The sequence below is a fragment of the Channa argus genome, chromosome 6, assembly GCF_033026475.1.
Source record: "Channa argus isolate prfri chromosome 6, Channa argus male v1.0, whole genome shotgun sequence".
Classification (NCBI taxonomy): Eukaryota; Metazoa; Chordata; class Actinopteri; order Anabantiformes; family Channidae; genus Channa; species Channa argus.
Genome location: NC_090202.1, coordinates 23,043,641 through 23,056,414, shown reverse-complemented (window position 1 = coordinate 23,056,414; position 12,774 = coordinate 23,043,641). Strand labels below are relative to the sequence as shown.

Here is a 12,774-nt window from a genome sequence, read left to right as displayed (position 1 = left end):
GTCATCATTTTTTCCATATTTTGACATGGCTGTTCAACTTGACCTACATAGTTATTATTGTAAGCATGATGGCCCATCAACAAAGTTGGTTAGTTATTTTAACCCAAACCATGAAAGCAAAGAAAAGCTAAATTAATAAAAACACATAATTGGGCATAAAAAAAGGAGCTACTCTTAGTAGCTGCAGATTAGGCTACATATGGCCAGGACGGCAGAGAGGCTGGGGGTGAGCTCAGGGCAGACAAGGAGGTTTAAGCCTGGGATTTGTCTGTCAGACCCCATTATTCTCCTGAACCCTAAAAAGTTCCTGTTGGACTGTCTTCTGTCTGAAATTTACAGGGGTATAGTGGCAGGAGTGAACGGATGGTGCACTGAGGGTAAAAGGAGATATGAGCGTCTCCTGCTAAATGTTAAGGGTAATCCATGTGGATTAACCCTGGCTGACTTGATTTACATCCAACACATCAAGCAAGCCAAACACATTACTCTATACTGCTACTCCCACCTCCCATGCTGGGCACTGTTAATGGGAGATACCAGGCCCTGCTGAATATAGTGTAATCAAATAATGTAACAGCACAGATCATGGTCATTCCAAGCCTTCGAAAACTGAAAAAAAGCATAAGGGACTAGTATTTGCTGCAGATAAACTACATTAGATTGTGCTACATTGTACTACAAAGCCAGCTACTACAGGTGGGTTTGCAAAGAGTAAAATATATATTTTTTAATCAACATAATATTTAATGCACACTCAGCTAGTACAAATGTTACTTCATCAGAAATTAAAAGAATTGCCATTTCAAAAGAGGGGATGCAAACTTGCAATTTAAGTCAGTTCCTCTCCCTGCTTTGTTGTGCTCATCTTCCCTACTGTCTGCAATAAACGAGAATGCTCTGAAGAATACTAATGAAGCAGAAATTGTTAACATTGTCTGATTGGATAGCTCAAATAGCAGAAGAAAACACATTTTTCCAAAAACTTCAAAGTAGTAAGTAACAAAGAAATTTCTCAAAATGCCAAATAAGAGATGAGCGCAGTGTCTGAAAATGTCAAATGATAAAATGATTTGAATAACTGCCGCCTAATTATTCTGAAGATCTGAAAAAGAAAAAAATAACATCTGCGCTATATTTATTTGACATCCATCCAATTATTTTATTGTTAGGCCAAACCTCAGATGCATGGTTCATTATTTAACTGAGTCTCAGTAGTAACCTTAATATTGCACTGACACCACCACTGAGTTTTTGCCTTTGGCAGCTGTTCCTAAGGCAACAACCATTATTCCCATTAAACATATGTTTAGTGATGAGTAAATTGCTTTTCCTGCTTTTTCAATCACCCTATCCAATGTAAGAGCCTCAGAGGCATATTGGTAGTCAATATTAATATACTCAGTGCCACTGAATCGGTTATGTAATGTAATCAATGGCGGCATTTCTACCTGAAGGCTGCAGCTTAGAGGTCAGCAAAAATAAAATAAAAACTCTAAGCTAAATTGTCTGAGACCGCTGGCCAAAAATAAAGCCATGCATTCTAATATTATTCTTTTGGCTTCTATGGTTTGTGTGCAACCTCAGTACAAAAGACAGACTCACTTTACAGATTACAGTTACTCTATGCATGTAGCATAGTGCACATGCCTAAAGCTCTAAGTCAAAATTAAATGGGGCCAGTTTAAAATGTAATGGCAGCCCACATCAGTGTTAGCACGATTGAATAGACTGAAAGAGAAGTTTATTGAGATCTGCACAGATTTATGGGGTGATAATAGCCCTGCATGTGACGTCTTGGCCCAGCTGGATCGGGGTGCAAGCCACAAGACGTCTCACACTCCGTAAAACCGCTGATGGTGTGACTAACACACGTTAGAGCTGTATGAGAGATCCAGGTAATACATGTGACAGAGGGAGAAGAGTTAGGAAAAGACAGCTGCAGGTAATAGCGATGAATATAGAAGAATAATAAGTAAACAAGTCACATAAACAGTGTTGGAACCAAACGTTTAAAACACTAACTCGTAGGAATTTGACCTAAAGTGTACTATATATGAAGCCAATGTTAACATCATGAAAGAAGCCGGAAACCAAACTAAATCAGGTTGTTACAGGTCAGAATAAATGAAGTCAGCATGCTTCTGTATTCATAGAAAGCTTGTGTGGTTGGTGGGCTAGGACAAATTACTGCATAACTTCACCCATATCATCATTCTTCAGTTATTCTTTCTAACAGGTTTCTGGTAAACGAAAGGGATTTTACACCTGGTAGGTTGTTAAACAATGCTCCGTTTTAATGTTGATCTACTTGTGGCCACTCCATTTGTTCAGTAAAAATAAGACTGCAAACCAAAGTGCTGAGTATTTGTTGGTGAGCCTGTTGCAACTCTGCAAAGACTATAGAGCCCACTGTGATTCTCTCTATAGTAAAAATATTTGTGATCTATTTTCGTTTTTTCCTATGACTTCACCCTGTCAATTGGCTAATGGTTGTGGGTGCAGTTGCATTTAATCTAATTAGGCCTGAGGATGTTAAACAAACTAACTCACCTTAATATTCTTCGTAATGTAAAGTCTTGTATAAATATAAATAAACGTTGTTACATTAAGTGTATTACAGAATAACGACAATGAATGACACAAAAACAGACTAAGCACACCACTAAAGGAAAGCACATAAAATTGTAATGAACTGACCATATAGTGTGGGTCGGCTTGAAAGAGACACTACTTCCAGAGCATGTATGCCAAGACAGCTACAAGACCATAAAAGCTTGGCATGATGTAGCTCCCACACTGTTGTTCCTCTGAGAGTTCAAGCATAAAGTAAACTGAAAGGCTACTTCTAGCCCACATCCGAGTTCATGGAGCATTAGTGCACAGCTTTTTCCATAGATAAACATACTATGAATATGGAAGGCAACCAGTGTAAATGTCAAATTTAATTATTGTTATCTCCAGAAACTTCTATCTGGTCTTTACTGAAATACTTCTATTTTGACAAAAAAATGAGAGCAATACAGAGGAGAATGTAGGATTGACTATCAATTTGATGGGAAATAAAAACCCATTTATGGTAACATAGCATAAACACTTCCATAGCCCTTTAACGCCTTTAGTCCTGTCATACTCACTATCTGTTGATAAGTCCAAATCAGGCTCTGCTTACCTCTCTATTCAACAAAGAATAATCACCTCTTCCCTTTTCTCTGCATTGTATATCATACAGATCCCAGATATAAGACAATGAAAACAAGTGGTTAAGACAATCTCACACTTGCTTCATCTGAGTTCATTTCTTTTATAACATCGGACCCAGAGAAAAGCATCAACACAACTAAACAAACTATGATCAAACTCAGATTTGGCTTCAGATTCAATAAGGATCATTCTAGTGTTGCACTCCAAAAATGCAGGAAATAAACGTGCCTGTTGGTGAGTAAGTGTGCACAGAGTGCCTCCATTTGTTTGGTTATATCTAAGCTACCTCCCAAAGAGACGCATATTGCATTTTATATTTCAAAAGAAATTACATTACAGTATGTTGCTATGGTGCTCTGTCAGGAGAAGTCACAGTAGTTTTTGCTTGGCTTGTCAGAGGCAGGGCTGCGTGCCGCTCCAGTCTAATGTAATCAAGTTTCTCAAACTCAAGATAAAGCAGATGGGCTTCCAAACAGCCTGACTGGAGTGGAAGTGAGGGTAAAGAAGGGACGATTATGGAAAAAAAAAAAAATATATATATATATATATGTGGAGGTGGTTTTTGTAGCAGCCATTACTCAGGAGAGTAAGAGTCTTACAGATGTGCAGCTTTCACTGAGTGCCACAGCTGAGGCTTTCTGAAAGAAAAATACCATAAAATAAAATTCTCTATTCCAGAGAGCTCATTCAAATTATGCTGAACAGGCTTAATCCATATTATCAGCTTTATATTCATAATTTTATGTACAGTGCAAATGTGCCTAACATTTGATGGGTTGAGAATGGACTTGATGTTGCTTGTCCCATGATATCATGCTTTACAAAAGGATATATCTAATAATTGTAAGTCAGTGGATGAAGAAACACCATGATAAACCACACGTGCTTCCTTTGGCTTCTCATGCAATAACATGAATTTACATCACATGATTTAACAGCTATGTGGAAGAATAGCTTCCCCTTATCTATCATCCAACTTGTCACTCAATCAAGAAATAATCATTAGAATCTAACGAACTTGTTCACTGAATGAATGTATCTGACACAAAAATATGCAGAAAGCTGGCCCAGAGGCAAAGCTACAGTTTGCAGGGCTCAAAAGCAGTTTGCAGCTGACTGAATGCCCAACCAGCAGCTAATTGTAGGTGTGTGCCCTGGGTTTGGGAGGATATTATTTGGCAGATCAGAACAGACCTTTAGTCTGTTTAAACAATGTTGTCCATCAAGTGGCTGTCACCTGTAACTGACAAACAGGTCTTGACAGGTATGACTCTGGTCTGTGGGAAAGAAAGCCTCCAAAAGTGTACAATGTAAGTGTAGGGTACTTTGAGAATATGCTTATCGTCGGAATATTATTGATGCTTCGGTTTACAGTCTATAATTTAGCTGCAATTACTGTTGATGACATGTATTAACTAAGAATAATGATATGACAATTTATCTTCAGAATGGTGCAGCTCACTGAGCTGTGGAGTGACAGATGATATCACGTGAGGTGATTTGATACTACTCAACCACATGTAAAATGAATATATATACAAATTAAAACAGGAAATGAGTACACAAGCTTAACATACTAACCACTAGAGTTGGGTATCTAGCCACAAAGCAGACCAAAATGTATCATCATATAGCATCATAAATCTCGACTGTCAAGTACAGAAAACTAGCACTAAATGCTTGGATATAGATTTTTTTTCTCTTCTTTAGGCACTGTTAAACAGTTGTGTCATAATTTTTCAATTTTAAATCATCTTCTGTATGCACGCTCTAAACTTACTGTTTATGCCTGACATCACAGAATATTTCATTAAGTTTCTTTTGTTAAATGAAAAAAAGATTCTATAGTAAAATGTTAATGTTCCTTAAAAATTGAGGAAATTGTATAAAAACAATTACAACATGCTACTCAGTTATTCACATGCAGTCTGTACACAACCACACCCACTGGACATACACCTTAGTGAGGCACCCACAACCCTGATATACAGTGAACATGTCTCTAGAGAGGATGCTGCTACTTCTGATCCATAATTGAACAAAAGGGCAGACCAAGCAGGGAGGAGAAGTGTGGGGGCCTCTGTCCCTCCCCGCTACACTTGCTGTGAACTTTTGGAGGTAAGAGCCCTGGGGTTCCAAGGACAACTGTCAGGAGACGCAGGCTGTGAACCCATGCTAATGAAGGCAGCTCAACCCTGTAAACAGCATGGGAGGATGTCACTGGAATACATTACAATACATAACTGTCTCCCCGGGGCAGGAGGGTTGCACATGGCTCAGGCCCCCAACCCACATGTGCATATAAAAACACACACACACACACCCTGTGGTTCTCTCAGCCCACCTGGATACGCCACAGGCCGGAGCACACAAAGGTAGACAAGTGCTGCAGTGACAGTGGCAAGACACGTAACTGAGCCGTTTGTCCAAAATGTTCTGGGTTTTAATGTGAAGAGGTGCTCCAGCACAGTGGGAGCTCCTTTTATAAATTCACAAAGCTCCATCTACAGAACAGTAAGTCATCTAAGATTCTTTGACTGTTTCATAGTGACTTTTTTCCATTTCTACCACAGAGCATGGCACACACATGATTTGAAAAGCTGAAAATTGATACAAACTGTTGAGAACTGAGATGGGAAAGTGTGGCGCTTAGTATGTTGGCGCTTTGAGGAAAATAAGGGGGAATGAGGGAGCGATAAATTGAGCAAGAGAGAGCTCAGACAGGAATGTTTTCAGGTCAGTGAGCTGCAGTGTGCAAGAGAGAGACACACAGAGAGAAAAGGGGGGTGGTAAACTAGTAAACCAGGCCAGAGTTTTGTGGCAGAGTGATCTGCAGCCTTTTCCTCTATAGTCAAAGACAGAGCAAACATAGCGCTGAACTTTATCTCTAAGGGTTGCGGGCATTAGTGTCACTGTGTCAGGGCTCTCGTGATTTGGCAGCACTAGCTAGTACACAGCTTGATGCACATTTGACCTTCCACATTTATAACAACTTTCACTTTAATAATTTGCTCATGACCTGTTCTGACAAGCTCAACTTTGAAAAGAGTTTAATACAAGTTGTGACATCCAACTTCTAAATGGTAACATTTAATAAGATAAGCAAACATCAATTAGAAATATATTGCCAGTTATGGCCTCTGTTTTCAACACAATGCAGTCTTTGCAGTGTATTGACTTGAGGTTGGAGATCATTTGTTATTGGTGATTGGCTTTTAGCTGATGTTATGATCGTACATTTTAACTCATGTTAATTATTCTACATACAGTATTTCCAAACTGTCAAATATTCTTAGTAGTAGTACGTAATAATAATTTTTAAGCATATGGCCCAGATATTTTTCAGATCATAAAAATTAGTTTTCATGTAAAGCTGCATTGAAAGGAAGAGTTGGGAGCTGTATGTGTCTCCAATGCAGGAACCAGGATAAACACTGTCAAACTACACAGTTGCAAACCTTGTGCTGAGACAGCTACTGTACCAAAAAAATGATGAGCAAACTTACTTAAACCATTTGAGTGCATTTCAGGATGTTACAATCAGCGTTTCCCACTTTCTGCATTCCACTTCATGAGTTTAGACTCTGCACATGATTACTTTGCTATTAAACATGATATTGTTTTACAGTCTGACGCTTGATAGGGAAATCCCCTGCTGTCAGAGCCAGCTGCTCCTACTTGCCCCCTTTCCCTCTGTCACACTGAGGTGCATGACCAAGAGGTCCTGTGTACCTTTGAGAGATCTCTGAAGTTCCCTGGTAAGGTCAGGTCCAGCTCCTCAGAGTCATAGTTGGTGAGAACCCAGGGAAAGACTGGGTACTGGTTCAGGTCATTGTATGTCCTCCCTAGACACATAAAGCAGACAGAAATCTGTGAGTGATGAAGGGCTGGAAGGAAACAGAGAGGTTGAGAGCAGGGCAGGGTACACTTGAGGCTTCTGTTACTTTGGGGGATCAGCATGCAACATTCCAACAAGCTTCGAATCTCACAGCCCTCAATCAGACACACTTCCTGTCTCATACGAAATCTGCCAAGGAAACGTATGTGAGAATGTTTTCAGTGATTCCAAAGCTTTAGCCTGCTGAGTGTATTTTACCAATAGATTGTGGGATTCACGGGAGGCCTTAGCTGGCTGATTTGAAGTTTATAGAGAACATAAGTATCGCTAAGTTGTGAGGAGTGGATGTAATTACAAAGACACAGATTCTTTAGGGGGCCATGGCTCCAAATGCAATATCACAGCAAGTCTGATCCACTGATTGGCCACATGTGCATTTCCTCATTGCTCTGGCAGTGGAAATGTGGTTTTCAGATTGCAAAATGTGTCAGGAAAATCATAGGAATAGCTAAGATTATGTACCATGTTGTCAATAATATGCAGTGTTTCTTTTGAACACTGGTACAGCTGCGAGGTCAGGCGGGGCAGAGTTGTAATCTAGGACTGGACTGCTACATGGGGGTTTGCTGAAATTTTTACTGCTGGGAATAAATCAAGCTAAAAATGTACCTATTTAACTCACTAAGGGAAAAAAAAGGTACATTTAAAAGGGGACAACACTAAGGTCTGACCACATTCCCATAATGCCCTTTTTAATTATCAGGGTTTATGATACCACAATTGTGGCTTCACGTCTGAGGAATTGTCATGTTCCATATAGTTTTGTATTTTACAGATCTTTTTAATGATCATAACAGAGAATGACATATTTCCAGGTAATTACTGCAGCTCTTGGTGTTTAGTTTCTATATTATTACCTTCCATGTGTTTGTGCCTTCCTATTACTTACACATATACATTGCTTACACAAAGCTTTTACCGGGTTATTACTTTAGCAATTCATATAAAATATTTTTATTAATTTTTGTGTCAAATTATTTTTTGACACAATAACCTTGTTACTTGGTTAATATAGAAATATTACCAAATTGCCCAATTAATAAAATATGTTGTTACTGAGACTTTACCCCATTACATTGTAATAAAGCTATTACCTCTATCACCATGTTATTATCTATTTATTACCCCTATTCTACCCTGTTATTAACAAGATTTAAAGTGCTATTAATATTTATTGCATGTAGGTGAAAGCTGTTGGGTTCATATAGAATACATAGGGTGATAATATTTGTAATGATTACCTACAAAATATTATTAATCTGAACCAATGCAGCACATGTTTCTCTGCTCACTTGTGAAGAGCAGCAGGTTGGCATTAGAGAATTCAAATCTAGCCAAGCTAGTGATAACGTCTGACAGAGTAGTCAATGAGAAGGCTTCTGCAGAGTAGCCAGGGTCTAGGAGAGGCTGGAGAGGATAATTATCCAGGTTAATGCCACACAGTAAAAAAGGAAGCAGCAAGACATGCGTGGGGGATGAGTCAGGGGTGTTGGTTAGACCTACTTGTGCTGAGGCTTGAGTTGGGGTGGCAGGATGTTAATAACCATGGAATAGTGTTTAATTAGAAGACCCTTTCCCGTTCACACCTCTTCCCAGCACATCCCCCCCCCCCCCCGTCCGTCTACCTCTCCACACTATTCTGACATCCCTGTTAGCCCAGGTCATTACAAGAGATTTTTAATGAATTTTGGGAATGTTTTTCTGTCTGGCTTACATCTAATTAGCTGACAATATATCGAACTCAAGCACAAGCTAAATATAAATATGCATGAATATTCAGCGAGAGAGTGGATGACACCTCTCAGAGTAGAGTAGCGTAGCTCTCGCCTTCCCTGTTAGTTGCAGTTCAGATCAGAGAGTCGACAACAGAACCTCTCAACTCTGCAGACACACGTGTACGCTCTCACAAAGCCAGGCACTAATTATCTGGCAAAATCTGCTGTGCCTGCTCTTTGCTTCAAACAGCACACTCCCAAGAACAGTGAAGTGTGCTACGTCCAGGACCGTATAAGGATACCGTGCATTCTTAAACAAATATGACATACCCAACGACACTTATAGTATGTTTCCAGTGGCACTGACACAAAGTTTTTTGATCATGATAGCTGAACTTAAAGTCATAAGACTCTAATGGTGAAGAGATTCACCAAGATATTAGATTAAAACTTCACTTCTGTAAAAGTTTCACGGATGGCTGTAAAAGTTTCACGGATATGGAGGAGAGCAAATCAGAACCCATCTATTTAACTGATGGCTGTGAAAAAGAGAATACATTCTTTCATCCTTTGAGCTACTTTTAAACCAAAAGCATTGAGATTCACTTGGGGATATTAGCATAGGCCTTACCTGCAATAGTGTTGAGAAACATGAGGTATTCAAAGTTGGATATCTCTCTTCTCTGCCAGCGCTGGGTCATGTTAGAGGATTTAAAAAGCTGCCGAGGAGTGGCCAGAGAAATGCGCCTGGAAAACAGATTTGTACAATAAATCAGATACAGAAGGTTGGTATGGATATTTGAAACTTTTAAACAACTTTTTTCAATTTCTTACATTTTTCAAAGCAAAGAGGAGAAACCGTACAACAAAGCTATGCTTAAATTCAAAATAAACTGATTCATAAATGACTTAATAGCAGACAACCAGCACTACATCTTACCTATCAGTTTTATAATGACTATATGGAGGCAAACAGCACACATAAGACGTCAAGCTGCAAATAAGGGAACAAATGTGGCATCCAATGCAATGGTATTTATAGGTACAAAATTTTGATTGTTAACTCAAAGCTAGGTGCACATTACGAGTTTTTAAATTGCACATGTAATAAGCTAAATGTTCATTCTAGATGACTTGCTTTAAATCCTTCGAATTAACATGAGGGATGAGAAAATGTGTTGGTTTTGCAGCAGTGTATAAACACGCCTGTTAGCACTCAGAGTCTAAAGGGAAATTGTGGTTTTCTCTGTGGTCATTTGCCTGGCTGCAGTATAGAGTCTTATGTCAGGAAGTAGGTCAGTTCCGTCAGGGTCAGTGCACATCCACTTCAATGACTAGAGCAATGGGACTTAAAATGACTCTGCTGCAGGCCAGGCTGCACAGATGCTCTACACAATACACACACAAAAGAAGTAATTATAATATTAGATTTTCTTTTGGCCTCTGTCACCCACCTGGCTTGTGGGAGTCCGTAGCTGGTGCCCACTCCGACTCGAGGAAGACTGTAGACCACTTTCTTTACTGTGGCCTGGTCAGGAAAGTTGAACATGACGGATGCTGGGAAAAGTGAGAAACATCATTTAAAGATGATTAAAAGGAAAAGAAATTTGGATTTCAAAAGCTATAATTGGCACTTCACTTACTTCTGTTGGCCATAAAGACCTCCATTGCTGTGTTCTGTAGGAGGTAACGCCTGGAGAACACAGCCCGGATCTCACTGAACATCCACTTCCCATGTAAACCTTCAGTGTATGCTAGGACCTACAGGGACAGGAAGAGGACAGAAAGGTGTCTTGTTATTATAACAGCTGCATAAGAACTATATCGTCAAGTTACGGGGATTATTCAACAGGTGTAATGTTAAACTTGCAGAGTTATAGCAGGCTTAAAGTATTCTTTCTTTGATCTATAATATCACTGGCATTGTGGTACTTTGCCACAATTACAAAGAGGCAAATTCTCAGGCTATGATTCTAATTGTTCAAACTCCAGTATTTGTGCAAACCGGGCCGCCGTTTTGTTATGATATGGAGATAAAAGCAATTCAACTCTGAGCCAACACTGTTTTCCAATCTTTGTATGAGCAGACAGCAAAATATGAATACCTGAATAAAATTCCTCAACGGGGACATAAATGTTTAACATCTGTTTTTCGCTTTGCTGTTGAAAAGTTGCCAACTGTTATAGTATTTAGTATTATTTTCGTCCAGCTCTCTTGTTTACGTACATCAATTGGTGATACACGCAACAACGTTCTGTTACCAAAATCAAACCATAATAAAAAATCAGTTTTATTAAAATAATACATATATGTAATGCTATCGAGTTCAGTTTTTCCGTGGATTAACATGTATCAAACATTAACCACATTATAGAACATCTCAGGGCGCTTTTCCACACAGTATGAAGCTACTGACACAATTCCTTGGGGCACTTTGCCCTTTTTAGTGGGTATGTACCTTTAAAGCAAAGGAAAGTGGTCACAAAAATGACCCCCTGGGTCAGTGACACAAAAATAATCAATAAAACCTCACGCCAAGCAGAGGAGAGAGTAGACAAAGGATCATTACTGTATGCACCACCACTGAACAGCAATGCAGTTGTTCTGACAGGTGAGAATGGTCCCCTCACACATCTATTCCCTCTTCTTCCACCTCACTTCCCTCTGACTGAACAATTTTACCCAACACTATGAGCCGGGGAGCAACCTCATCAACACCCCAGGTTATAATCACACATAGGTTCTCTTCAGATAAAGTGTGTGAGAGAGAATAAAGCTATAACAGGGCAGAAAGGGGGTGAGGCTCTACAGTACATTTGTGTGTGTGTGTGTGTGTGGGGGGGGTGGGTGGTGTCTGTGTGACTGTGTGGGGGTGATTGAGGTGAAGTAGGCAGGGAAGGAGAGATGCAGAGTGAGATGTTCAGCTGGGTTAGGCATGATGCTAATGCTCATTTAAAATAGTGACAGGCTGGAAGAGTGCAGCGCAAGCCAGGCTGCCTTAATTTCTCCCTGGAATAGCTCATGCCCGACCTCCGTGCCACATCCAAAATCTCTGGAGCTCAATTAAAATTGGATTAGGTGGAGATGCTGGATGTGCAGCACAGCATCTCTGGTGCTCTCCTCCCAGTAATGCCCCTGCTTGACACCTCTGCAACCCCCAACTCAAACAGTTGTCATAGAGACAGTGCAGCCCAGAGGAGGCAGCATGCTGACTGTAGGGGGGTGAGATGGAGGGCTAGCTGTGGAGCTGCAGGCACAGTGTTGAGGGCCAGCAGTGGCTCACTAGGAGGCAGGGTAGCTTTTATCCCCCTACTGCTCTGTAGCCAGATGTTCGGGAAGTAGTCTTTTGAGTGCAATGCTGAAAGGGAACTTGTACAGATATGCATCATGGGAAGGCTACAAGAGCTTACTCACTCAAAGCACTAGTGAGCTGCTATTCAAATGCATATTAGTTACTTGCATGTCTAGAGAATGTTTTGTCATTTTCAGTAAAGTCTCAATCCAAGGTGTGAATGTAGTTTTAGTTTGAAAATGGCAAAAATCATCCCTGCATCCCAGATCTGGCTTTTATTTTTATAGTGCAACTACAGAATTAAAACCCAGGAAGTAAGTAAAACACAGTTCACACAGACTTTTGTCTAGCAGACACTGCAGGTTCTGAAACATATAGGAAAACAATACTGTCGCTCTAAATTGATTGTCATTGAAATCATACTTTAGCACTAGCTGGTTTTTGTTACCCACCTAAAGTGAACATTTTGCTGCCATGACAAAGCACAGGGCAAAGGGCTAGCTGTCAACAAAAGGAAGCTAAAGAGGAGAAAAAAAGAGCTGATTTCAAATAGCCCAGATCAAAAAATATGTCATAACAACAAAGCTTTGGTCTAAACTAACACGCTGGGGCCCCTGTAGACTTGGAGATTTGACAAAGCCCAGCCCTCATTTTTGGAGGCCCAGCT

The 12,774-nt window shown here is 40.0% G+C and overlaps 1 protein-coding gene across 11 annotated transcripts in view; it reads right to left on the bottom strand.

Annotated features, from left to right (window-relative positions):
• nbeab (neurobeachin b) overlaps positions 1–12,774 on the bottom strand; it is a 178,041-nt gene that overhangs the window by 23,226 nt on the left and 142,041 nt on the right. For all 11 annotated transcript variants that reach the window (XR_010914581.1, XR_010914580.1, XM_067506601.1 and 8 more), the window contains 4 exons: positions 10,458–10,575; positions 10,269–10,371; positions 9,446–9,561; positions 6,934–7,046 (listed from right to left, as the gene is read on the bottom strand). Coding sequence is in view for 9 of the 11 variants with exons in the window: in XM_067506601.1 (XP_067362702.1) it covers positions 6,934–7,046; positions 9,446–9,561; positions 10,269–10,371; positions 10,458–10,575 (450 nt within the window). In the remaining 2 variants the exon portion in view is untranslated. The remainder of the gene's footprint in view (positions 1–6,933; positions 7,047–9,445; positions 9,562–10,268; positions 10,372–10,457; positions 10,576–12,774) is intronic.